Below are 27,333 nucleotides of genomic sequence, written 5' to 3' on the forward strand. Positions count from 1 at the left end.
GTAAAATAAATACACCTCCATAATTCTACATTACTAATGGTATCCCAAATATCTATCACTGATTCTTAGAAAGACACACAGCATGTGCTGTTGTACTGATTGATTTGTACAAAACTAATGTGAGAACAGTGTCAGTTATGTCTACTTAAAGATCTTACGATACAACATCAGTGTTGAATATGTATCAAGCATATAAAAAAGATCAGTATTTGTAACAGCATGGCTACAAGGATATACACTAATATAAATATCTGGGTAATTTTATCAGGCTAAACCTCCAGAAATACATAGGAAGGTATCAGTTGCATTAATAAAAACAGAACATGCTGGAACTACTCAGCAGGTCAGGCAGCATCTGTGGAGAGAGAAACCGAGTTAATGTCTGTGACCTATCATCAGAACATTATCTCCCTTTGGCATGGCCTTTCTTGTATTTTTGAATACAGTAAATCTATTTTACATTTACTTTTAAAGCATAGTAATTACATTAAAAAATTAAATCATCGTGAAAAAAACACCCAACTTTTCCACCTTAAAAATACCTGCAGCAATTTTCTGCATCACAAACCTGCCACACTCTCAAGCCTCAGACTTGTTATGCATACATAAATATTTCTCCAAATTGGTGAGGGAGAGAGAAGGAGCTTGATAAATTCAGAGAATAACAATAAGGAAGACCATATTGTAGACAGATTACTTAATAAATTCATCTTCATTCTTCAAAGAGGAAACATATTTAAATTACCAAGAAGAAGAATTGCAAGCAGTGGCATCGTTAATGTCATGATAACAGTCCTGCAGCCTCTTCCCACAGCTCTATATCAAAGACATGCCTCCCCTGGCCACAATTATTACTTTCCCAGGAGAGGTGAAGCAACACACATAAAAGTACAACAATCAATACTGGACAATACTGAGATCTAACTTCAATGAGGAGTGCAGGAGAGCATGCCAGGAGCATCACCAGGCATATCTAAAAATGAGGTGTCAACGCAGTAAAGCTACAACACAAGACTACTTGCATGCCAAACAGTGGAAGCAGCATGCAATAGACAGAGCTAAGCAATACCACAACCAACAGATCAGATCAAAGCTCTGCAGTCCTGCCACATCCAGTTGTGAATGGTGGGGGACAATTAAACAACTAACAGGAGGAGCAGACTTCACAAATATCCCCATCCTCAATGATGGGGGAGCCCAGCTCATCAGTGCAAAAGAAAAGGCTGAAGCATTTGCAACCATCTTCAGCCAGAAGTGCCGAGTGGATGATCTATCTCGACCTCATTCTGAGGTCCCCAGCATCACAGATGCTAGTCTTCAGCCAATCTGATTCACTCCAAGTGATATCAAGAAATGGCTGAAGGCACTGGATACTGCAAAGGCTATGGGTCCTGACAACATCCCAGCTGTAGTACTGAAGACTTGTGCTGCAAAACTAGCTGCGCCTCTAGCCAAGCTGTTCCAGTACAGCTACAAGACAGGCATCTACCTGACGATGTGGAAAATTGCCCAGGTATGTCCTATCCACAAAAAGCAGGACAAATCCAAACTGGCCAATTACCACCCCATCAGTCTACTCTCAATCATCAGCAAAGTGATGGATGGTGTCGTCGACAGTGCTATCAAGCACCACTTAAACAGCAAGGACCTGCTCACCGATGCTCAGTTTGGATTCCACCAGGGCCACTCAGATCCTGACCCCATTACAGCCTTGGGCCAAACATGGACAAAAGAGCTGAATTCCAGAGATGAGGTGACAGTGACTGCACTTGACATCAAGGCAGCATTTGACCGAATGTGGCATCAAGGAGCCCTAGCCAAACTGAAATCAAGGGGAAAGCACTCTATTGATTGGAGTCATGCCTAGCACAAAGGAAGATGGTTCTGGTTGTCGGAGGTCAATCTTAGCCCCAGGACATTGCTGCAGGAATTCCTCAGGGTAGTGTCCTAGGTCCAACCATCTTCAGCTGCTTCATCAAAGACCTTAACTCCATCATAAGATCAGAAGTGGGGATGTTCGCTGATGCTTGTACAATGTTCAGTACCTTTTGCAACTCCTCAGATACTGAAGCAGTTCGTGTCCATATGCAACAAAACCTGGAAACCTTCAGCCTAGAGCTGATAAGTGGCAAGTGACATTCGCCCCACACAAACGTCAGATAATGGCAATCTCCAATAAGAGAGAATCTAACTATCTCCACTTCACATTCAACGGAATTACCATCGCTGAATCCCCCACTGTCAGCATATTGGGGGTTACCATAAACCAGAAACTGAACTGGAGCAGACACAATTACTGTGGCTACCACAGCAGATTGAAGACTGGGAATTCTGCGGCGAGTAGCCCAAGTTCTGAATCCCCAAAGCCTGTCCACCATCTACAAATCACAAGTCAGGAGTGTACTCCTGAATACTCTCCACTTGTCTGGGTGGGTGCAGTTCCAACAACAACTCAGGAAGCTCAACATCATCCAGGATAAAGCAGTCCGCTTTGATCGGCACCCCATCCACCATCTTCATCATTCACTCCCTCCACATCGACGCACAATGGTAGCAGTGTGTACCATATTCTAGATGCACTGCAGCAATTCACCATGCCTCCTTCAACAGCACCTTCCAAGCCCACGATCTGTTCCACCTAGAAGGACAAGGACAGCAGAAGTCTGGGAACATCACCACCTGCAAGTTCCCCTCCGGGTCACACACCATCCTGACTTGGAAATATATTGTTCCTTCACTGTCACTGGGTCAACATCCTGGAACTCCCTCCCTAACAGTACTGTGGGTGTACCTATCCAACATAGACTGTGGAGGTTCAAGAAGGCAGTTCACCACCACCTTCTCAAGGGCAATTACGGATGGGCAACAAATGCTGGCTTTGCTAGCGATGCCCACATCCCATGAAAGAATTTTTTAAAATCTAACTTCGTAGTCTTTAATTAAAAGGGACAGAGTTAGGCAGGTGAATGGTGATGGATGAAAAAGACTTAGTTATGATCTATCTTTCTGCTTTGTTAGCATAACATTAGAATCAGACCTGGAACCCTTTCCTTGAAGGTAGAATTAAATCTAAGGGGATCACTGTTAGTCGTAAAGCTATTTTTGAATGTGAACATTTTGGGTGGAATTTTAAAATTTTCTGTTGTAAGCCTTCCATTGGCACATGGCTTTAGTGAGGTAAGTGGCATGGATCTAAAGGTATGGGACAAAGACAGGAATATTCTACATTTTATAGACTTGGCCACCAGATTAAGTCTTTCTACAATAATACTTAGTAATGGACAAAAGGGTTTGAAAGACAAAATCATTTGAGAAATGGATAGGAACTGGACTTGTGGCACCAGCGAAATTACTGACTGATAATGGAAGGGAATTTCCCAATGATGGGTTCAGAGACGTGTGTGAAAACATGAACATAATGGTTATGAATACTGCAGCTGAAAGTCCTTTCAGCAATGGATCCTGTGAAAGGAATCATGCAGTGATCGATGAAATGCTGCACAAAATTTTAGCTGAGCAACCAGACTGCAAGTTGACAACTGCCCTGGTATGGGTAGCTCATGGAAAGAGTTCAGTCAGATGGTAGGAGTGTACAGTCCCTATCAAATAATTTATGAGTGAAATACCAAATTATCCTCTGCACTGTGCAACAGTCCTCCTGCCTTAGAAGGTACTGCAATTAGTTCAATTTTTTCTGTACATTTGAATGTTTCACATGCAGGGAGATGGGCTTTCACAAAGACTGAGGTCTTGGAGAAAATTCGGAGAGCACTGAAGCATAGTATAAGACCATCTGAGACAGTAGATTAGATTTTATTCCAGCAACGGGGATTCCAATGGCAGGCCGAAAGACAGGGAAAGAACCCACCTCACCCTCCAATTTAACAGTGGGCAGACAAATTAACTGCCCACAGTCGGGGATGCTTTCCCTTTAAGGGACAAGCTCCAGCCTCCAAAGTTGCCAGCCAATCAGAGGGCTGGCAGTTCTGCAGTACCGGCAGCACTACAGGGTGCAGTGGTCACTGCCAGTATAGCAGGAGGCCTTCAGAAGAGATATTGGAGACCCTGGGACAGGTGAGTGGGATTGGGGAATTCAGGGCTAGTCAGGCAGGTCCGGGTAACAGGGTGGAGTTGTTGAGGGTCTGGGGGAGGGGTTGGTAGGGGGTCTTGCTAAGGAATCAGCTATCACTGCTGGGGGGCGGGGTGGGGGGGGGGTGCTCTGGGGGCTATGGATTGCCTGGTGGCATCTCCACTCCATCCTCCACAAAATTGGAGTGGTGGTGGAAAGAGGCTTAATTGGCCTGGGGAGGGGAAGGCTGTCCTTGGCTTTCCTCGCCCCAGACAAAATGGCAGGGTGTCCAGGACAATATGAACATATACACTGTCATGCAGACCCCCACCTGCCAAGAATGAGGCATATTAATTTTGTCATATGAATATTGATTTTAAACTGTTGCTTGAGTGAGGAAATGACTTGTTTGAAGATCACCAGACACTGGGCTGGAAGGACATTTGCATCCTAAGAGACGCTGCTTGTGGAGACAAAGGACTATTCCCTGCTCCAATTAACCCAAATGGATTTAGATCACGAGACATTGAAGGTGTAAGGAAGCACATTCCAGGGCCTGCTATGATGATACAATCCACAAAGCCAGGAATGGTTAAACCAGCTGGTGACATGACTAACTGGTTGGTCCAGGTTTTTTGAACTAGCCACAGGACAGTTTGAATACAGAAGGCAGTTTTGCAACTGAAGCTGGAACAAGCAAGTCTCTTGCCTGAGTGTCTCTCTCGCTTTCTCCCAAGCCACCGGACCCACGGAAGATACGTAAACCTCAAGAGAGGAAAGAATCTTACATCGAAACAAGTAGAAGCATGAAGTGGGCCCCAATGAATTGCAGGACTTAGCAGTAACCAAAGACTCCACACTAAACTCAAAGGACAGTAAATGACGAACAGATATTGCCTCAAACTTGTCCCCTATATTCCTTTCTACTTTTTCTGTCTCTAGCTGCATATATATGTTTATCGCTTATGCATGCTAGCATGGCCGCATCGCACATTTGTAGTTGTTAACCGGATTACAGTTTAAGATTAATAAACTTCCACCTTTCTTGTTTAAATCTAAAGAAACCTGTCTGATTTCCTTGCCTTACAATTGGAGCAGTGAACAAGATTCACTGAGGGTGAGCTAAAAACATGGTGTTTCTATAATTAAACCCTGTTACGTTTAAACCAGGCAAAGGCTGAGAGAGAACCCCAAGACCCCTTCTCACCTGGTCGTAAGAGAAATTTGGGGGCTCGCGTCCTGGATTTGACCCACAGACAAACGAGGAAATTGGAAGTGGGAAACCAAATTGTTCCCAATCAAAAAAGAGCAAAGATTTCAATACAGGTTGTGTGTACTCAAATACTAACATGTCTGCGACTGAAGCTAGTAGCTCCCCAAGCCAGGGTGAAGTAACTTGGGATAAGTTAAAAGCACTGTCTATGGAGGAGTTGAGGAAAATGGCTGAGCAGTGTGGGATCACTGTACGTGGCAAGGCTAGGTAGTCTGAACTCCTAAGGCTAGAGGTCAACCATTTTTCCCTTGAATCTGAAGAACCAGAAACAGGGTTAGAAGTACAGTGGGCGGCACAGTGGCGCAGTGGTTAGCACCGCAGCCTCACAGCTCCAGCGACCCGGGTTCAATTCTGGGTACTGCCTGTGTGGAGTTTGCAAGTTCTCCCTGTGTCTGCGTGGGTTTCCTCCGGGTGCTCCGGTTTCCTCCCACATGCCAAAGACTTGCAGGTTGATAGGTTAATTGGCCTTTATAAATTGCCCCTAGTATAGGTAGGTGGTAGGGAAATATAGGGACAGGTGGGGATGTGGTAGGAATATGGGATTAGTGTAGGATTAGTATAAATGGGTGGTTGATGGTCGGCACAGACTCGGTGGGCCGAAGGGCCTGTTTCAGTGCTGTATCTCTAAACTAAACTAAACTAGACTCTGACAGGGTATTGCTAGCAAAGATACAATTGGAACAGAGGAAAGTTGAATTTGAGGAAAGGGAGAAAGAAAGAATGAAAGAGACAGGAGAGAGAGAAAGAAAGAGCCTTCCAGAAGGATGGTGAAGAGAGAGAGCTGACGTGGCTTGAGTTAACTAGCGGGCGACAGAGTAACCATAGTGAAAGCATGGCCAATATGGAGAAGCGTAATTCAGGGCTGGGTACAGAATTGTTAAAACTCTCCCAACTGATCCCACAATTCAATGAGCGAGACGTGGAAGAGTTTTTTATATCTTTTGAAAAACTGGCAAGGCAGTTAAAGTGGCCAGCTGAGCCTTGGACTCTGTTGTTACAGAGCAAATTAGTAGGAAAAGCCCATGAGGTTTATTCCCTGTTGCCAGATGAGAGTTCATCAAATTATGAACTGACAAAAAATGCTATCCTCGGGGCAAATGAGATAGCACTGGAAGCCTAGTGACAAAAATTTAGAACCCTCAAGAAGCAAGTTGATTAAACTTACCTGGAGTTTGAGTGAAATAATTAGTTGGCTTTTGACCAGTAGCTGAGAGCTCTTAAAAGTACAGCTCAGCTATGAAAATCTCACAGAAGTAAGTTTTTTTTAGAGGAATTTAAAAACTCTCTCCCACTTTCCATAAAGACACATGTGGAGGAGAAAAAGGCTCATACAGCCCGGCAGGCGGCAGTTCTGGCTGATGAGTTTGCTCTCATTTATAAGTCAGTTTCCCAGGGAAAACCTTTCCTAGTCACTCCCAGAAATCCGTAAAGGACAAAGGGTGGGAAAGTGCTAGAAACCCAAGCAGTCCTGGGAGGGAAGGAAAAGCAAGAGACACAGAAGGCCCTCCTCCAGCCAAAAAGGAAGGTGCTGTGAGGAGGGGTAAGACCGGGAGACCTGTGTGCTTCCATTGTAATAAAGAAGGGCATTTAAGAGCTGACGGCTAGAAACTAAAGGGAAAACCTGGAGGGTTAATCAGGGCACACTCACTCAGTGAAGAAGAGAACCTGATGGAAAGCACAGCAGAACAAGCAGTGACTTTAACTGCAGTAAGAGTGAGACCCAGGAAGTCTACCTCTGCAAGTGCAGGAAAATTTAATAGGATTCCTGAAGGTTATCAGGGTTTTGTGTCTGAAGGGACAGTAACCCCATACCCCTCGAGTGGGGCAAGCAAGTCCATATTAATTCTCAGGGACACAGGGGCCACCAGATCCTTTTCCCCAGAGAGTGCAGTAAACACCAGAATGGTGGTGAATAGTACTGGAGGGCAGTGTATGCCTGTACCTTTACACCGGGTGCGCTTGAAGTGCAACCTAGTTTCGGGACCAGTGACCATAGGGGTTGTCCCTAGGTTGCCTGTGGATGGGGTTGACCTGCTCCTAGGTAATGATCTGGCAGGGATGAAGATGGTAGCTTCCCCAGTAGTGGGAGAGAGACGACAGGAGGTCAGAAAGTCAGGGCAGTGGCAGGAGACAGTCCCCTGCAGTTTCCCTGAATGTGTCATGAGTGAGGCCATGATCAAACCAGCTCCCCCAGAGGAGACTGAATTGGCACTGCAGGCAGATGACCATGAGGTCTGTCAGTCTGAGACTTTCTTTGGAAAGTTAGAAGACCCAGGGAATGAGTTAAATGGATCTTCCCTAGCTGAGGTTCAGCGAGCTGACACAGTATAGCGAGAGTTAGCACAGGCTGCTCAGTCTGAAAGTGAAGCAGAGGGAGTGCCTGACTGCTACTATTTAAAGAATGACATACTGATGAGGAAATGGAGTTCTCCTCACAGACCTGAGAGCAAGCAGTGGACAATGGTTCACCAGTTAGTGGTGCCGCAGAGATACCGGAGAGAAATATTAAGAATGGCCCATGAGATTGCAGTGGCTGTACATGTCGGCTTACGAAAAACTAAAGCCCGCATAAGACAGCAGTTTGTCTGCCCAAAACTCCACGGAAATAGAACATTACAGCGCAGTACAGGCCCTTCAGCCCTCGATGTTGCGCCGACGGTGTGGTGGAGTACTGTAGGAGTTGCCACATGTGCCGGGTTGAGGGGAAACCCCAACCTTCGGTGAAATCTGCACCCCTACGTCCTGTATCGGTGTTTGGAGGACCCTCCAGCAGAGGGCTGGTGAACTGTAAGGGACCCCTGCCGAGAACAAAAGGGGACAGGCAGGCACAAGACTGGCAACAGGTTAGAAAGGAATGGGGAAAAAGGGACCAAGAGGGAAGGTTAAAGGAAGTCCAGGAAGAATCCCGGCAGAAAATCCCTACTGTCCAGTCAGCCAACCCCGAAATATTTGAAACGTTAGACCCCACATCCTCCTATGTAAATGCATACAGTAGAAGCACCCCACCAAAGTGGCTAACAGCATATAAAGGAACCTGCAGAGCCAAAGAAAGTCCTCAAGAGGGCATAGAAACCATGAGGGTGATGCCTCACCGAGTCGAAGTGCCACAGAGGAGTGCAGTAGAATCTGGGCAAATACCTGCAAGCAGGAGTGTCCCAGAGGACAAAGGAAAGATTAACAAAGAATCTTCCCCCACAGTCAGGAAAAAAGGGAACCAGCCATTCCCTGAGGTGAAAAGCCCTTGCATGATTCATCAAAGCACTGAAAGAGAGTTCAGAGTGGAACTGCCCACAGCTGCCACCCCTGAGCAGAACTCCAACCTAGGGCCAATTAAACCTAACCCTCCCCCTGCAGACCTCAACAAGAGCAAAAACACCTTAGGCAGTCATGGAAATGTGCAAACTGGAAAAACCTCCCCAAAAACCACATGTTTATTGGGATGCCAAAAATGGCTGCTTAAAGCAGCACTGCTACCAAGAAAAGAGGCCACAACAATTGCTAGCGTTTCTGAATGAATGAGAGAGATGCATGTGTGTCTTTCTGTCCTTATCTTCTTTCTAGTCCCTTTTAATAAAATGCTCTTTTTTAAAAATCATTTCATCCCACCGGGTGAGGAGGTGTCATGCAGACCCCCAATGCCAAGAATGAGGCATATTAATTTTGTTATATGAACGTTGATTTTAAACCTTTGCTGGAGTGAGGAGATGACTTGTTTGAAAATCACTAGACACTGGGCTGGAAGGAAATTTGAATATTAAGAGATGCTGCTTGTGGAGACAAAGGACGATTCCCTGCTCCAATTAACCCAAATAGATTTTGATCAGCAGATATTTAAAATGTTAGGAAGCACATTTCAGGGCGTGCTAAGATGATACAATCCACAAAGCCAGGACTGGTGACATGACTAACGGGCTGGTCTAGGTTTTTTTGAACTTGTCACAGGACAGTTTGAATACAGAAGGCAGTTTTGCAACTGAAGCTGGAACACGCAAGTCTCTCACCTGACTGTTTCTCTCTCTCGCTTTCTCCCCGAGCCACCAGACCCACGGAAGATACATAAACCTCAAGAGAGGAAAGAATCCTACATCGAAACAAGTTGAAGCATGAACTGGGCCCCAACAAATAGCAGGACTTACCAGCAACCAAAGACTCCACATTGAACTCAAAGGACAGTAAATCACGAACAGATATTGCCTCAAACTTTTCCCCTTTATTCTTTCCTATGTGTTTATCGCATATGCATGCTTGAGTGGTCGCATCACATATTTGTAGTCGTTAACTGGATTACAGTTTAAGATGAATACACTTCTACCTTTCTTGTTTAAATCTAAAGGAACCTGTCTGATTTCTTTGCTTTACAATTGGAGTAGTGAACAAGGATGAGAGCTAAAAACAGTGTTTCTAAAATTAAACCCTGTTAAACCAAGCAAAGGCTGAGAGGGAACCCCTAGACCCCTTCTCACCTGGTCATAACAATATGAACATACGAATTAGGAACAGGAGTGGGCCATTTGGCCCCTTGAGCCTGCTCCACTATTTGATAAGATCATGGCTGATCTGATTGTGGCCTCAACTCTACTTTCCTGTCTACCTTCTATAACCTTTGACTCCCTTGTCAATCAAGAATCTATCTAACTCAGCCTTCAAAATATTTAATGACCCTGCCTCCACTACTCTCTGGGAAAGAGAATTCCAAAGACCAACAACCCTCTGAGAGAAAAAAAATTCTCCTAATCTCCATCTTAAATGGGAGACCCCTTATTTTTTACGTGTCCCCTAGTTCTAGTCCCTCCCATAACGGGAAACATTCTTTCAGCATCCACCCTGTCAAATCCCCTCAGGATCTTATATGTTTCAATAGGAGGTTCTCTCAGTAGTCTAAACTCCAATGAGTGTAGATCCAACCTTTACTCATAAGATAACCAGGGGTAGGCACCTGTTGCATCATGGACGTTTGACAAAATTATTCACTCAGCCACAGACATGGGGACAAATAGTCTGTATTTAACGTGTATAGCCAACAAATGCTATCAAAACACAGTCCAATTTAAAATACATTCCTCCCTATAAATAAGTAGCTAAGCATACAGACATCAATGGTGACAGCACATCTGTATTAGCTACTGAGCAAGCAAAATAGTATGCAATGCCGATGCAAATTACTTTTGTTGACAGAATAGAGCTAGCCTAAACCATGTCACGGAGTGGTAGATGATCTTATCAGATGACCTCTGTGGATTCACACTGTGTCAGGAATGCAAATTCATCCAACAAACCGCAAAACTCAAGGGGATGATTGTTATTGTGGTTATTGAGGCGAGGCAGTAGAAAAATCAGCAATAGGAAGATGGACCATTTCTCACACTGCTGTTGTCACAAGACAATATAACCTGTAATGTCCAATGTTTGTGCAACTTCTCCACCTGCTTGGAATATGGGTCTGAAGACAGGGCAGCCAACAAAAGGGCAGTGATCTCCAAATCAATAGAATTTTATAGGATGGAGCAGATATTACTTCAGAAGAGTCATGGACAGAAATAAGCAGAGTGGGATAGGAAGGGCCAGCTAGGTTACCTTCCCTCAAACTGGATCGGTTACTGATCTTTGACATACTTGTAAAACTTGTCCTTTAATCCAATTTGCAGCAAAAAGAAATCAGTTAAGGCCTGTTTCTAACATAGTCACTAAAAGATAATAAATTTCTACTTTGTCTTACCCGACAGTTTTGAAAACTGCAAATGCAGCATGGATCTTGTTAAGGAAGTGTAGCTAGTTCATCATAGATTAAGGTTTATTAAAGCTATCCATTACATTGTATTTACTAACTATTGTATATGGGCCAGCAGCATCCTGTTTTTGCCAACATCACTCAGTCCCATTACACCATACTCTTGTATTCATGAGAAACATACAGTGCTGACATCTGAAGATTCCTTGGATTTTCCTACCCATTTTCCCCTCAATGCAAGTTTCTGAAACAATGTAATTCCAAATGGATAGCAGCGTAATTGTGACATTTATATAGAAGTAAAAGTCCAGCAACTGTCAACATGTCACTTAGCTTGTGTCCCAACTGAAAGCAATGCGTGCCACAGTGTAGAAATTGAGACACTCCCTCAGTGACTTCTGCCATTTTAAAATGAGATTACAAAGCACAACCCTTTCAACTTGTGTTTTAAAATAACCTGGCTGCTAGGGAGTGGGGGCGAGAGAGGGGAGAGAGAGACAGACAGAGGGGGGTGTTCAACCTTTTCTTGTGGGGATCCAATTCCAATTTTTGTCTTACATAGGGGGCCGCTGAGACAATTTCAGAAAGATAAAGGCATTAAAAATGTATCCATTAATCAAAACAACAAATGTGCATTTTTACGAAGAAACTTTAAATGAGAAAACGAATTTATTGACTTACTTTCTCATCACTATGTTGGACACTGATTTAGTGAGATACCTAGCATTCTTTTTTGCTTGCACAAATAATCAATGGCTGCCCGCACACTTGTAGCAATGCGGAGTATTCTGGATAGATGTTCATCTGTCAGGAGTGATCTTGATTGCATTCTCCCTCCTCTCTCTCTGTCTGTCTGTCTCGCTCTCTCAGTCTCCCTCTCTCCCCTCCCTCTCTGTGTTCCCCTATCTGTATTGTTCCCTCCCCTCTCTGTGTCGCACTGCCCCTCTCTGTGTTGTTCTCCCCTCTTTCTGTCGTTCCTTTCTCTCTGTTCCCCTCTCTGTGCTCTCTTCTCTGTTCCCCCCTCTCTCTCTGTCCTCCCCTCTCTCTCTCCATTATCCCTCTGTCTGTCTCTCTCTCCCCTCTCTCTCTCTGCGCCCCCTCTCTCTCTCCTCCTCTCTCTGCCCCTGCCCCGTCCCTTCTCTCTCTCCCTGACTGTTGCTGACAGCAGGAACAACGGTTTCAAAACTTCAGACAGCTTCAAGGTTTTCCAGCATGCTTTAAAAAAAATCAGAACCCGCCAGAAAACCTCGAAGCTGTCTGAAGTTCGGAAACGCCATCCTTGCTCTCAGCACCTCTTAGCTGTCAGCTGTGGAACTGACAGTTCGGTTTTCTTTACAGGTTGGAAAGAAGAAGCCAATGGGAAATTTCTCATCCCTAAAATTACCAGTCACGGACCTCAGAATCTTTTACCAAGGACACAGCTGTCCGTGTACAGACATGTTGCTGACCACTGAAGATAACTCCTTCATCCCAAGAATCAGTTGAGTGAACCTTCTCTGAACTGCTTCGAATGCAATTGTATCCTTTCTTAGGTAAGGAGACCAAAACTCTATGCAGTACTCTAGATGTGGTCTCTCTAAGGCCCTGTACACCTGTAGCAAAATTACGCTACTTTTATATTCCATTCTCCTTGAAATAAAGGAAAGCATTCCACTTGCTTTCCTAATCACTTGCTGTACCTGCATAATAACGTTTTGTGAATCATTACCAGGACACCCAGATCCCTCTGTACCGCAGAGTTCTGCAATCTCTCTCCATTTAAATAATATACCGCTTTGCTATTCTTCCTGCCAAAGTGGACAAGTTCACATTTTTCCACAATATACTCCATCTGCCAAATTTTTGCCCACTCACTTAACCTGTCTACATCCCTTTACAGACTCTTTTTGTCCTCTTCACAACTTACTCTCTTCCCTATTTCTGTGACATCAACAAATTTAGCAACCATACTTTTGGTCCCTTCATCCAAGTCATTGACATAGATTGTAATAGTTGAGGTCCCAGCACTGATCCCTGTGGGACTCCACTAGTTACAGCTTGCTGATCCGAAAATGCCCCGTTTATCTCTACTCTTTGCTTCCTGTTAGCTAACTAATCCTTTAGCCATGCTATATGACAACGTCGGGAACGGCACCACTTGTCATTTTGTTTGCCCCCCCCCGCCCCCGCTTCTGTGCCTGTGTCTAAGGGCAGCAATAAATTCTTTTCCAATATTTAATTCAGGAGATTTGATGTATTACAAAAGAGAGGGTCATAGGGAATGGAAAGGCCCTGGTAAGGTAATATCTCATGATGGTAAGACAGTATTTATCAAACATGTCAATCAAACAGGAGTTCCTCAGGGTTGTGTCCTAGGCCCAACCATTTTCAGCTGCTTCAGCAATGACCTTCCTTCAATCATAAGATCAGAAGTGGGGATGTTTACTGATGATTGCACAATATTCATCACCATTCACGACTCCTCAGATACTGAAGCAGTCTGTGTAGAAATGCAGCAAAACATGGACAATTTCCAGACTTGGGCTGATAAGTGGCAAGTAACATTCGTGCCACACAAGTGCCAGGCAATGACCATCTCAAACAAAAGAGAATCTAACCATCTCCCCTTGACATTCATTGGCATTACGATCGCTGAATCCCCCACTATCAACATCCTGGGTGTGACCTTTGACCAGAAACTGAACTGGAGTAGTCATATAAATACCATGGCTACAAGAACAGCTAGGAATCCTGCAGCAAGCAACTCACCTCCTGACTCCCTAAAGCCTGTCCACAATCTACAAGGCTCAAGTCAGGAGTGTGATGGAATACTCTCCACTTGCCTGGATGGGTGCAGCTCCAACAACACTTAAGAAGCTCGACAACAGCCAAGACAAAGCAGCCCGCTTGACTCTGGCACCCTAGCCACAAACATTCACTCCCTCCACCACTGACACACAGTGGCAGCAGTGTGTACCATTTACAAGATGCACTGCAGCAACACACCAAGGTTCCTTCAACTGCACCTTCCAAACCTGCGGCCTCTACCACCTAGAAGGACAAGGGCAATAGATGCATGGGAACACCACCACCTGCAAGTTCCCCTCCAAGCCACACACCATTCTGACTTGGAAATATATTGTCGTTCCTTCATTGCCACTGGGTCAAAATCCTGGAACTCCCTTCCTAACAGCAGTGTGGGTGTACCTACCCCACATGGTTTGCAGCAGTTCAAGAAGGCAGCTCACCACTACCTTCTCATGGGCAATTAGGGATGGGCAATAAATGCTGGCATAGCCAGCGACGCCCACATCCCATGAACGATTTAAAAAAACTCTAGTGGATCTTTTTCGAGTTCCTCTCCTACCTCCTCTCATGCCCTCTCCGAGCTCACCTTTTCCATGAGACCCACCTCCACTTCCCTCAACCCAAGTCCCACGAAACTGCTGATCACCCAACTCCCCCTCCTGATCTCCTTGTTAGCCGATATTGTAAACAGATCTCTCTGCTTGGGGACTGTCCCTCTCTCTTTCAAACCTGCTGTCATCATCCCTCTCTTCAAAAAAAACCCAACCCTTGACCCCATTGTCCTTGCAATTTACTGCTTTATCCCCAATCTTCCTTTCCTCTCCAAAGTCTTCGAACATGTTGCACCTATTAAATCCATGTGCATCTTCCCGAAACTCCCATGTTTGAATCCCTCCAATCTAGTTTCCGCTCTTACCACATTATCAAAATGGCTCCTATCAAAGTCACAAATTACATCCTATGTGACTCTGACAAAGATAAAATATCCCAACTCATTCTTCTCTCCCCGTCTGCAGCCTTTGACACAGTTGACCACACTATTATCCTCCAACGCCTCTCCACTGTCATCCAGCTGGATGGGACTGCACTCACCTGGTTCCAATTTTATCTAACTAATCGTAGCTGGAGTATCATTTGCAATGGCTTCACTTCCTGCTCCCACACCATGACCTCTGATGTCCCCAAAGGATCGATCCTTGGCCCCTCCTATATCTCATCTACATGATGTCCCTCAGTGACATCATCTGAAAACACAGCATTAGTTTTCACATGAATGCTGAAGGATCCTGAAGTAACTCCCTTCCTAACAGCACTATTGGTGTACATACACCCCGAGGACTGCAGTGGTTCAAAAAGGCAGCTCACCACCACCTTCTCAAGGGCAATTAGCAATGGGCAATAAATGCCGACCTAGCCAGCAACGCCCACATCCCAGAAATGAATAAAAAAACCCAAATAAATCCACCAAGCTCTACCTCACCATCATCTCTCTCGACTCCTCCACTACTGCTAAATTATCAAACTGCTTATCCTACATCCAGTATGGGACAAGCAGAAATTTTCTTCAATTAAATATTGGGAATACTGAAGACATTGGCTGGAATTTTAAGGAACTGTTGGAAATGGGAACGGAGGTGGGGGTGGGGGGGACTGCATAAAATAGGGACCGAAGACGTTGGACCGAACATCAATGTCTTGACGTCCCTTCCACATTTTACTGTTGGCAGCTGACGTGGAGGGCAGACTTCGCACATCCATGAGGCAGGAAGGCAATTAAGGTACTTCAGAGCCCAATAAACAGCAATTTTATTTACTGGGTCCGATTTAACAAATGGCGCATGGGAACCATGGGTCTTCAGAGCCTCGCCTAGTTAAAGGAGGCGACAAGGAGGTGGGAGCTCAGTGCTGGCTTCATTGGGAAGCCACCGGGTGAGGCAACATCACTTGGCAGGGATGGTGGAGGATGGATGGCATCAGGAAAGACTGTCAGGAGTGGGGAACAAGGTGGCAGCTCTGTGGGGGAGACACACCAGGGTGCCATCAGGGCAGTGCCATCTTATCAGAAGTGACAAGTGAGGGAAAGTGGGGGGGGCAGGCAGCATTTCCTCTGAAGATCCTGCACTAAGGGACAGGCAACCTGTCATGGGCCTCATTCATCCTGGCTTCGAGGCCCCCATTGAGGAGGAGTAGCAGCATAGAGGGAGGGAGGCGCAGGCACTGGCATGAGCATGCCAACAGCTTGAAAGCCCACAGGAGGGCCAGCCTTGAGAATGGCAAGCAAGAGAAGAAGGCAAGGGGCAGACCAACAGCCTCCTGCACGCAGAAGAAGCTACGCTCCAGAGAGGATCTACCAGTCGAGGCTCAACTACCTACAGATGTCTGAGTGACAGTGTCTCCGAACACTCTGCCTCTCCAGGGAGGCAGGATGAGCTGAGCTCCATGGGACATGGTGGACACCCAATGCCAGTATTGCTAAAGGTCACTGTGGCGCTGAATTGCTATGCCACCAGATCATTCCAGGGATCCACTGGAGATATGTGTCGAATCTCATAGTCTGTGAAACATCGTGCATCCTGTTTATGAGGGCCAGCGACTATATGCGCTTCCGCATCGATCCAAACAGTCAAGCTGAGAGGGCTATAGGATTTGGAGGCAATGCTGGATTCCCCCAGGTGCACTGTGTTGTTGACTGCATGGATGTGGCCATCAAGGCTCTCGCAGACCAGCCAGCAGCTTTCATCAAAAGGAAGGAATTCCACTCATTCACCGCAAATGGATTCTGCAGGTGTGTGCACAATTCCCGGGAAGCAGCCACAACGCCTACATACTTCAGCAGTCCCAGGTGACAGAACCTTTCTGTCCCCCCAGAGCACCTTCAGGGATGAATCCTTGGAGACAAGGGCTAGCCACTGAGGACATGGCTACTGACGCCTCTGATGAACCCATACACGGATGAAGAGGAGCGGTATAACACCTGCCACGGGTCCACCTGAGCAACCATCAAACAGGCCACTGGTCTACTCAAGATGAGATTTAGCTGCCTAGCTCGATACAATGGAGCCCTTCAGTATGCCTCAGTGAGCGTTTCGCACTTGTGTGCACTTTACAACTGGGCTCTACAGAGGGGGGAGGCGTTGACCAGTATGGATATTGTGAAGTGCGATGCGATGCACAGTGGCAAAGCTGAAGTGTTAGTGCGTGTGGCTTGGTCCTTCACTTCCAGCCCCTTTGGAGGAAGGGTTTAAATGAAGTCCCAAAGGACATCTACAATAGGAAAGAAATGAAGTGCGATGACATCATTTCTTTATTCCGCATGACACCAGAGGAGGGCGTTTCAATGTAATACTTTGTACAGAATATGGAGGTTTTTGATTTAATTTGATTTCAAATTTCAGTTGTACATATAAACTCTAATTTTTATTTAAAGAGAGAGAAGGGATTCTGTTAATTGTATTTAATTGTATGCAGGTGATGGGCATTAACTGGGAATTCAGTTGTGCCCCTATAAATAGTCACAGCTCCAAAAAAGGTATAAACACAGACTGAAACTGTGGTTGTTGTGTTATGAGGTGCATACTTGTAAAGTGTAACGCTGTAAATAAATGCTTATAAAAGCGTGTAAAGGTTGTATCATTCACCAACTGGCTTTCTGGATTACAACAGTTAACTCAGTTGTTTCACATGATTAGATAAATGATCCTTAAAAAACTGTGACTACAAGCACATAGACTACATTGGAAGTAACTGGAAGGGAAAATGCAAGGAGGTTCACCTCTGTAACGTCATTTTTGTTCAGGGACTTCAAACTGGCTAAAGCTGCATCCAGAGCAGGCAGCGCTTCGTCTAAATCTTTTTGAGCATCATCAGCAATTGCCTGAGCTACATCTGCTTTTGCTGAGGCCTTTGCTTCCTCTTCACTGACAGCCTTGCGTGTTTCCTCTGCAATAGCAGTATCGACCTGGAACATAGGAGGCCTATCAGCAACAGCACACAAGTAAACAAACATTTACAAGTCCTGAATGTCAGTAAATATAGGTTTTACCTGCAACTTGCAATTCCTTTCACAAGAAGTCAATAAAATTCCTGACATAGTGACAACAGTGTGAAATCTATGCAATAAATCTCATTAAACTTCTGGTTATCGGCTGGATTGTACAATGTGGAAAATGAACGAATCAACATGACGATCACATTAACATGAATATATTTTACTTTGAAGACAAACAGTGCACTTATTTCAACACCTGCTATTATTGAAATAGTGAGATTCAGTCTGCCCTTTTCACTGATTATCTTTTAAGTGGATTAAGTCAAGAAGAGCTCAGTGGGGCATGGTCCCTTTAAGACGTGGAACGGCTTCTGCAGAAGATTTATGAATGTCATCTGAAACTCCTTCCTCTTTGTTCCATTTTAAGCCAGTATAATGCTCCTGGCCCATTCCTCCGTTATGTTTGAGCAAGCAAGTAGAGAGGGTGAATGATACCTTAAGGGGAGTTTTAACTTCCTCCGTCCAGCAGAAACTGGGTGTAACTGGAGTAAGAATCCTAACAGTAATCTTACCGCTGGGATTCTGTTCTGTTGCCATCTTCCCATTGATTTCATGGGTGGCTGAGGTGCCCTTCTGACTCAGGCAGTAGCCTCATGAATACATATAAATTGGGATCCTGAGGCCTTACATACACCCCAAAGCCATTTTCGGGTCCTACTGAGCAGAATGCCACCATTTGGTGCAGAGATAGCAAAGGTAAGTGAAAAGCTTATTTTTGCAGGCCAGGCTGCTGCTCTGAGTTCTCCCTCCACTTCCACGACTGCAAACCTTACACCCCTCCCTGCATGTTGCTTGCTGGGTGGTCACCACTCTGCCCGATACTGTGTCAGCCCAAAGCTGGAGAGTTGCATTGAGGCGTCCATTTGGGGCAGGCAGCACAGTGGCTCTAGGTAAATGAGCCTTGATCCTTCCACTGTAATATAGCATATCTCCAGCTCTGCCTCAGCCCATCTGCTGTTGAAACCCTCATCCATGTTCATGTTACTTCCAGACTTGACTATCCCGATGTTCCCCTGACCAGCAACCCAACTTCCACTCTGCATAAATTTGATCTCATCCAAAACTCTGCTGTCTGTATCCTAACTCGCAGAAAATCCTATTCACCCCATCACCCCTGTGCTTGCTGACCTACATTGGCTCCAGGTCCACCAAGGCCTTGAATTTATAATTCTCATCCTTGTATTCAAATCACTTTGTAGCCTTGTCCCTCTCAATCTCTGCAACCTCCTCTAGTTCTATAACCCACCAAGAATTCTGCACTCCTCCTCTTGTGCATCCTCGATTTTAATCTTCCCACCATTGGTGGCTGTGCCTTCAGCGACCTAGGCCCTAAGCTCTACAATTTCTTCCCAAAACCTTTACTTCCTCCTTTAAGAAGCTCCTTAAAACATATCCCTATAACTAAGTTTTTGATCACCTGTCTTAGTATCTCCTTACGTGGCACAGTGTCAAATTTTGTCTGATTATGCTTCTGTGAAGCACCTTGGGGCATCTTACAATGTAAAAGGCGCTATATAAATTCAAGCTTTTATTGCAGTGGTTGTCAACCTTTCCTCATATGATAGATTCCTGATAGCCAGAATAATCGTGGTTACTTACTTCTGTACCCTCTCACAGGCAATAGTATTGTTTTGATTCGGTTGCCAGAAGTGCACACAGTACCCCAAATGGAATGGCATTAATGTCTTAGAAAGAAACAAGCCAACTCTTTTCTGGTTAGATTCCATTTTCAATAAAACAAAAGTTTTCTTCAATTCCCCAAATTTAAAGTCCTTAATAGTGGCATCTATTTTGATTTTTATGCAAACCATTTTAGAATTGACCCATTTAAAAGCTATAAATCATCCAATCGGGGAGCAGCGGTCATGGTTTCACATTTCTTAAGCAACAAATGAACTTTAATCAGCAGAAATGACAAAACTGTCCTCAAACCATCCAAGGAGCGACAGGCATCCAGAATACTGAAGAAAGCAATGTCAGGACAAAAGGTTTAGGAAGCCCGATATACCACCCTGATTCCCCACCTAACATAGAATCATTGGCTGGTATTTCACATTGGGTGGACGGAAGCTGGCCACCAACTGAAAGGTCGGTGGTGAATCCGCTTCCACCTCGCCTGGGGATCCGACCCGCATTTTACCCCAGGTTTTAATTGTTCCAAGGCGGGACTTCCACCTGCTTGAGGGAAGAAGTTCCGCCTCATGGAGCTGCCGGCCAATCAGAAGGCTGGCAGTTCTTAGTCCCGGCAGCCGAAGACATAGAGCCAGGAAGACAGGTAGGTTTTGTTTGCCTCGCCGGGGGTAATCGGTCGGGCCCTGGTGAGGCAAGGATGGCCGGTTGGGGGGCAGGGGACCTGTTGGGTGCTGGGGGTGGTTGGGGTAACAGGGGTGGTGCTAATCGGGCACCCTATGCCCGATAAGCAGGGCCACCCCCAACCCCCGGGACGATCACAACAGCCTGATTTTCACAGGCTGCTTTTCCCGGCTCCAGGACACCCGCTTGCCATGCGTAAAATCCATGTGGAGGTGGGCGAAGGCCCTTAAGTGGCCATTAAGTAGTCACTTAAGGGCCTTGATTGGCCTGGGGTGGGTGGGTGGGCCATTCTTCGGGCCCCCCCCCCACCCTACATAAAGGGAGGTGGAGGTGGAAGCGGGTCGGGAAAGCCTCCTGCTCCATTTTACGCCACCCCACCCCCCCGGCACCATCCGGCTCGTTGGCGTGATGTAAAAGTCCGGGCCATAGAATAATAGAAGGCTTAAGGCACAGAAAGAGGCCACTTGGCCCATCATGTCTGTGCCAGTCGAAAAACGATCCACCCATTCTACTCCCACCTTCCAGCATTTGGTCCATAGCGCTGCAGATTACGGCACCAGCCTGTCCAATCTTTCCTCATAGCTGCATTTTTCCAGTCCTGGCAACATCCTCTTAAATCTCCTCTTTACCCTCTTGAGTGCAATTACATCCTTCCTGTAATGAGGTGACCAGAACTGCACACAGTACTCAAGTTGTGGCCTAACCAATGAGTTATATAGTTCCAGCATAACCTCCCTGTTCTTGTATTCTATATCTCGGCTAATAAAGGAAAGGATTCCATATGCCTTCTTAACCACCTTATCGACCTGTCCTGCTACCTTCAGGGATCTGTGGACATTCACTCCAAGGTCCCTCACTTCCTCTACACTTCTCAGTATTTTCCCATTAATCGTGTATTCCTTTGTCTTGTTTGACCTCCCCAAATGCATCACCTCACATTTCAGGTTGAATTCCATTTGCCACTTTTCTGCCCATCTGACCAGACCATCAATATCTTCCTGCAGCCTACAGCTATCCTCCTCCCTGTCTACCACACGGAAAATCTTTGTGTCGTCTGAAAACTTCTTGATCATGCTCCCTACATTTATATCCAAATCATTAATATATACCACAAAAAGCAGAGGACGCAGTACTGAGCCCTGCTGAACACCACTGGAAACAGCCCTCCAGTCGCTAAAACAGCCATCAACAATTACCCTTTGTTTCCTGCCACTGAGCCAATTTTGTATCCACCTTGCTGCATTTCCCTGGATCCCATGGGATTTTATTTTTTAACCAGTCTGCCATGTGGGACCTTGTAAAAATTCTTGCTAAAATCCATGTAGACCACATCAACTGCATTACCCTCATCTATCTTCCTTGTTACTTCTTCAAAAAATGTGATCAAGTTGGTCAAACAAGATCTTCCCTTAACAAATCCATGCTGACTCTCCTTGATTAACCTGTGCCTTTCTAAGTGACAGTTTATCCTGTGTCTCAGAATAAATGCTAATAATTTGCCCATTACTGAGGTTAGACTGACTGGCCTGTAATTATTCGATCTATCCCTCACTCCCTTTTTAAACACAGGTACAAAGTAAGCTGTTCTCCAATCCTCCAGCACCACACCTGTATCCAATGAGGACTGGAAAACGATGGTCAGACCTTCAGCTATTTTCTCTTTTGCTTCTTTTAACAGCCTGGGGTACATTTACATTTCATCCGGCCCTGGTGATTTATCAGCTTTCAAGGATGCTAATTCCATTAATACTTCCTCTCTCCCTATGTTTATCACATCCAATACTTTACACCCCTCTTCCTTAACTACAATATGTGCATTGTTCCCCTTTTTTGTGAAGACAGATGCAAAGTATTCATTAAGAACAATACCAACATCTTGCGCCCCTACACATAGGTTATCTTTTTGGTCTTTTATGGGCCCTACTCTCTCTTCAGTTATCCTCTTACTCTTAATGTATTGATAAAACGTCTTTGGGTTCACCTCGATTTTGCTTGCCAATATTCTTTCATGCCCTCTCTTTGCTTTCCTAATTTCCTTTGTGATTTCACCCCTCCACTTTCTATACTCATCTCGGCTTTCTGTAGTATTGAGTTCTCAGTGTCAGACATAATCTTTCCTTTATATATTGTATTATCTAAGCTTTCCTCTTCTGCCTTATCTTACCCTGTAAGCTCCTTGACATCCAGGAGGCTCTAGATTTGGCCATCTCACCCTTTTTCTTTGTGGGAACATGTTTACTCTGAACCCCTTGAATCTCCCCTTTGAATGCCTCCCACTGCTCTGACACTGATTTACCTTCAAGTAGCTGTTTCTAGTCCACTTTTGCAAAATCACTCCTCAGTTTAGTAAAATTGGCCTTGCCCCAATTGAGAACTCTAACTCCTGCTCTATCTCTGTCCTTTTCCATAATTATGTTAAAACTGACTGAATTATGATCACCACCACCAAAATGCTCTCCTACTGCCACTCCTTCCACCTGCCCAGCTTCATCCTGGTCACTCCAACCTGATATATCCTCTGAATCCTCAGCTGGGGTGTAAACCATACTGAACAGCTGAGATTTAATTGGAACAGTTCACTTCAGAACTCCAAACTACAAATGTAAAAAAAAAATCGATAAAATAAAGAGTCTCCTTAGCTTTCGCTTAAGGAATAGTAGATCTAAACAAATAGATTTGGAATTTATTCCTCACAATTAACTTACGTGCAAATTAAGTTCCATGAATGGTAAATGACCCTCAGGGGAGCTCGTGGTAATCGGTTTAATATGTTTGCATCTGATCTACATCTGCCACTGATTATTTTCAGTGTTAACTAATGGCTGTGGCTAATCTTGCCCTTCCTTGAAACAACACAATTTTCTCTTCTGATGAAAGATCACAGACCTGAAATGTTAACTCTGTTTCTTTCTCCACAGATGCTGCTAGAACTGTTGAGTATTTCCAGCACTTTCTGTTTTTATTTCAGATTTCCAGCATCCGCAGTATTTTGCTTCACTTTTCTCTTACATATTTTAGGAAAAGCACACATGTTTCTTAAGGTCTTCATAATCATTAACTATCCTTTTTCCTACTCTCTCACCTATTTTAGAGCAAAAATGACTCATGGTTATAATAGAAGGTAGGTCTGTTACTGCTGTATTTGCCCACTCCGGTTGGATGTAATCCTGGAGATTTAATCACATGACCTCGTACCTTCAATAGCCCTGCCCCCATGTTCCTGCCTTTGGCCACCCAATATGTCCATCCTTATGATGTGCCACCTTTCCATGCCAATTGGAAAGTAAACAGATTCCTAACTATCCAGTTAGAAGATTCTTGACTGTGAGTCAAACAGTCCTTTTCCCCAAGCTCCAATATTTGTATAACTAATGAGCTAAAGTATTAAGAGGAAATGAAAACAACACAATTTGTTTAAAATGCTCCCAAAATGTTTTTCCCGGGTCGCTCGCAGCAGTGTCCTGAAGATGAATTTTTAATTCCTGGAAATGCCAAGTCAATCCTGGAGGGTTGGTAATCCAGTTACGCTTCTGCTCACCAGTTTCGTCCCACCTACATTGCCAGGACTATTATCCACCAGAGCAGATCACAGAATCATTGTTTGGTTACAGCACAGGAGAAGGCTATCCAGCCCGTTAAGTTCATGCTGGCTCTCTGCAAAAACAACTCAGCTGGTCCCACTCCCCCAACCTTTCACTGTAGTCCTGCAATTTTTTCTCTTCAGTTGCTTAGCCAATTCCCTTTTGAAAGGCACGATTGAATCTGCCTCCACCACACGATCAGGCAGTGCATTCAAAACCACACGCTGCATAAAAAAGACATTCCTGATGTCACCTCCAGTTCTTTTGTCATTCACCTTAAATCAGTGTCATCTGGTTCTCAACCCTTCTGCCAATGGGAACAGTTTCTCCCTTTCTACTGTATCTAGACCCCTCATGATTTTGAACACCTCTATCAAATCTCCACTCAACCTTCTCTTGTCTAGGGTGGCATGCTCACGCAAGGAACAGTTATGAATTAAAGTGAACTGGAGCAATTATGAACTGATGAACGAAACTCCAAGAAAACAACACACTTTTGCTGCAGGCAAGATGGAGTAAGAGATCAGGTGACCTTTCCTGTACTGCAAATCTACGTAGTGATAGTTGAAGACTTAACCCATTAATATGTTAGGACTAGTCTTGGGGAAGGCGCATAAAAATGCTAAATAGCCCTTTCAATGCCAAATGGCTCCTACTTTCAAGAATTGGGTTTACAAAGGCTTTCACAGACAGGGAGACTCCAGATTCAAAGCCAAGATAATAGGTGGGACAGAACATCACTTTATCAAGATAAGCCACATTCAAACCCATTGTGTAGCAATGGTCACATGTTCAAACACATTGCATAAACACACTTGGGGAGAGTTTAGTTTAGTTTAGTTTAGAGATACAGCACTGAAACAGGCCCTTCGGCCCACCGAGTCTGTGCCGACCATCAACCACCCATTTATACTAATCCTACACTAATCCCATATCCCTATCACATCCCCACCTGTCCCTATATATTTCCCTACCACCTACCTATACTAGGGGCAATTTATAATGGCCAATTAACCTATCAACCTGCAAGTCTTTGGCATGTGGGAGGAAACCGGAGCACCCGGAGGAAACCCACGCAGACACAGGGAGAACTTGCAAACTCCGCACAGGCAGTACCCAGAATCGAACCCGGGTCCCTGGAGCTGTGAGGCTGCGGTGCTAACCACTGCGCCACTGTGCCGCCCCGAGTATCTCTGGTCACCTGACTGAAACCAAACTGATAAGATTTTTTCCGAAAAAAGAGCTCTCTGAAAGACAGAGATAGAAAGCTAGCCAGCTTGGAAGCAAAGATCCATTCCAGCCAAGAAGACGACCCTGCCTGTAACATCTTTAAATCACAGAGGCAGAGACTGCAAGGTGACCTTGAAAACTCCCCATCTGAGAAATCATAGCAGACTTCGACTGAATCTTAACAAAAAGAGTCTGCAATTCTTCAGTGAACCAAGAGAAGGAACACTAGACCTGCACCACTGTTAAAAAATTCCTCCTGGAAAACCAAGAAGGTTTCAAAGTGAACAATTTTTTACAACAATTGGACTTAAATGCATGCTGCCCTCTTATCTCTACCTCTTCTTCTGCATGTTTGTGCATTTGTGAGTGGGTGAGGTTGTGAATATTTTTCAGGTATTATTTTATGAATAATTTATCTTTCTTTTAATCCTATGAGAAAACCTGTTGTTTGCCTGTTTATTTGACCACTAAAACACTCAGGGACTAAAACAATATTTTTTCAAAAACACTGTCAAGGGCAGCTGAGAGGTGAAAAGTGGAAGTCATCCATACCATCTCTCCCTTGTCTGTAACAAAGAACAACCACCCCTGGAGATATAGCCATTGAATTACTAATTCTACCTAGAACCATACATGTCTTTTTCTTTCTTGGAGCCAAGCCCTGTGCTGACAGTTCCATTGAGTTATCTACAATAATCTTCGTCTGTATGACTTTTCTTTTAACCAATACTGGCATTGATTTTTATGTCCACTGTAAATCAGGCGGGCAGTGGGTTGGACGTGGGCTGCATTCACTCAGAGGAATCAGCATGGGACTCGTGTCATTTTCATGGTTGAGCTTCACTGAAATGAATTTATCAAGCTGCCAGCAAAATGCATGTTTCCGGTAGACAGGTCACTGATCTTGGGCAGGGAAATTCGGGTGTGGAGGGTGGCCCATTTTAAAGAGCTTGCAGCAGCACCTGAAAGGAGAGGGTTGGAGGTGATCAGGATGAAAAGAAGCACCAATCTTGAGGGGGAAGAAAAATAGTTGCAGCACTTACAACAGCAAGAACACCAACTGCGGAAGTCTTTAAGCCTCAAAACTGGCAAGCAACTATAAAAAAATGTTCCAAATCTACTTTATCTTTCCCCGACTGCAACTTAGGATGCTTTTTATGTAAACTGAAAATGGCCACTTGCTGACTTCTACTGTTGGTGGCGGGAGCAGAAATGAGTGATAATCCAGTGGGAAGAGATGAAAATAGTATTGGAGCCCATAACTATGCCAGCTGTTCCTAAATTAACATATACAACAAAAACTTACATTTGTATACTGCCTTTAACATAGTAACGTATCCCAAGAAGCTTCACAGAAGCGTTGTCAGACAAAAATCGATAATGAATCAAAAAGGTATTAGGAGGAGGTGAATAAAAGCTTGGTCAAAGAGGGGGATTTTAAGGAAGATCTTACAGGAAGAAAGGGAGGTAGAGGACAGGATTTTTAGACCCTGCCAGGTGTGGGCACATAGGCAGGTGGGTGGGCACTAAAAATAGCACACCAGTTCCCGGCCCCATCCCGCCACCGAGCCATTTTCCTGGAGACGGGATGGGGTGTTTGGGGCTGCCCACAAACAGCAGGTAGCCAATTGTCCCTGTTAATTGCCATTTAAGGCCAATTGCCAGAGGATGACTTTGATTTTCCAGTTGACCTCCAGGTCCACACAAGTGGTGGGGTACAGTGCAGATGCTTGGAGACGACCTCCTGTCAGCAGATGGAGGGTGGGGTGCAGTGGTCCAGGCAGGCTTAGAGGCTCTCCCTGCTTCCCTGGGTACAGCTGCAGCCACAAGCCACCCCATGAAGGGGTTCCCACACCCTCCCCCCACCCCCACAGTGGTGGCCCGGCTTCTGGATCTAATTTTTATTTTTTAAATTTGAAAAAGCTGGGGAGAGGGTGCCTCTATTTTGGTGTACCCTCTCCCTCACTTACCTGCCATGGCATCCTGATGCTGCTTTGAAGCTAGAGGACCTCCTAGTGGCCCTCCAGCTTTGAGAGCCCACACGCCATCCTTAGTTGGATAGCAAGTCTACCCTCTGCCATTAATTGGCCAATTCAGGGAAAATCAGGTGAGTGACTGTTTCCCACACAGTGTGGTCTTCTGATTCCCATTTGAGACTGAGGCAGGGTCCTGAAGCCCACAGGGAAAATCTTGCCCAGAGAGTTGAATGCCAATTGTGGGAGAAACAAGGGGGGTTGCACAAGAGAGATAAGTTTGAGGAATGAAGAGCTCTCGGAGGATTGCAAGGATGGAGAAGTTAGAGAT

The 27,333-nt window shown here is 45.0% G+C and overlaps 1 protein-coding gene across 1 annotated transcript in view; it reads right to left on the minus strand.

Annotated features, from left to right (window-relative positions):
• dnah1 (dynein, axonemal, heavy chain 1) overlaps positions 1-27,333 on the minus strand; it is a 697,254-nt gene that overhangs the window by 172,032 nt on the left and 497,889 nt on the right. Inside the window, exon 54 of the mRNA XM_068051405.1 lies at positions 17,630-17,815. Within this exon, the coding sequence (XP_067907506.1) occupies positions 17,630-17,815 (186 nt within the window). The remainder of the gene's footprint in view (positions 1-17,629; positions 17,816-27,333) is intronic.

This window comes from Heterodontus francisci, chromosome 19 (genome assembly GCF_036365525.1).
Source record: "Heterodontus francisci isolate sHetFra1 chromosome 19, sHetFra1.hap1, whole genome shotgun sequence".
Taxonomy (NCBI): Eukaryota; Metazoa; Chordata; class Chondrichthyes; order Heterodontiformes; family Heterodontidae; genus Heterodontus; species Heterodontus francisci.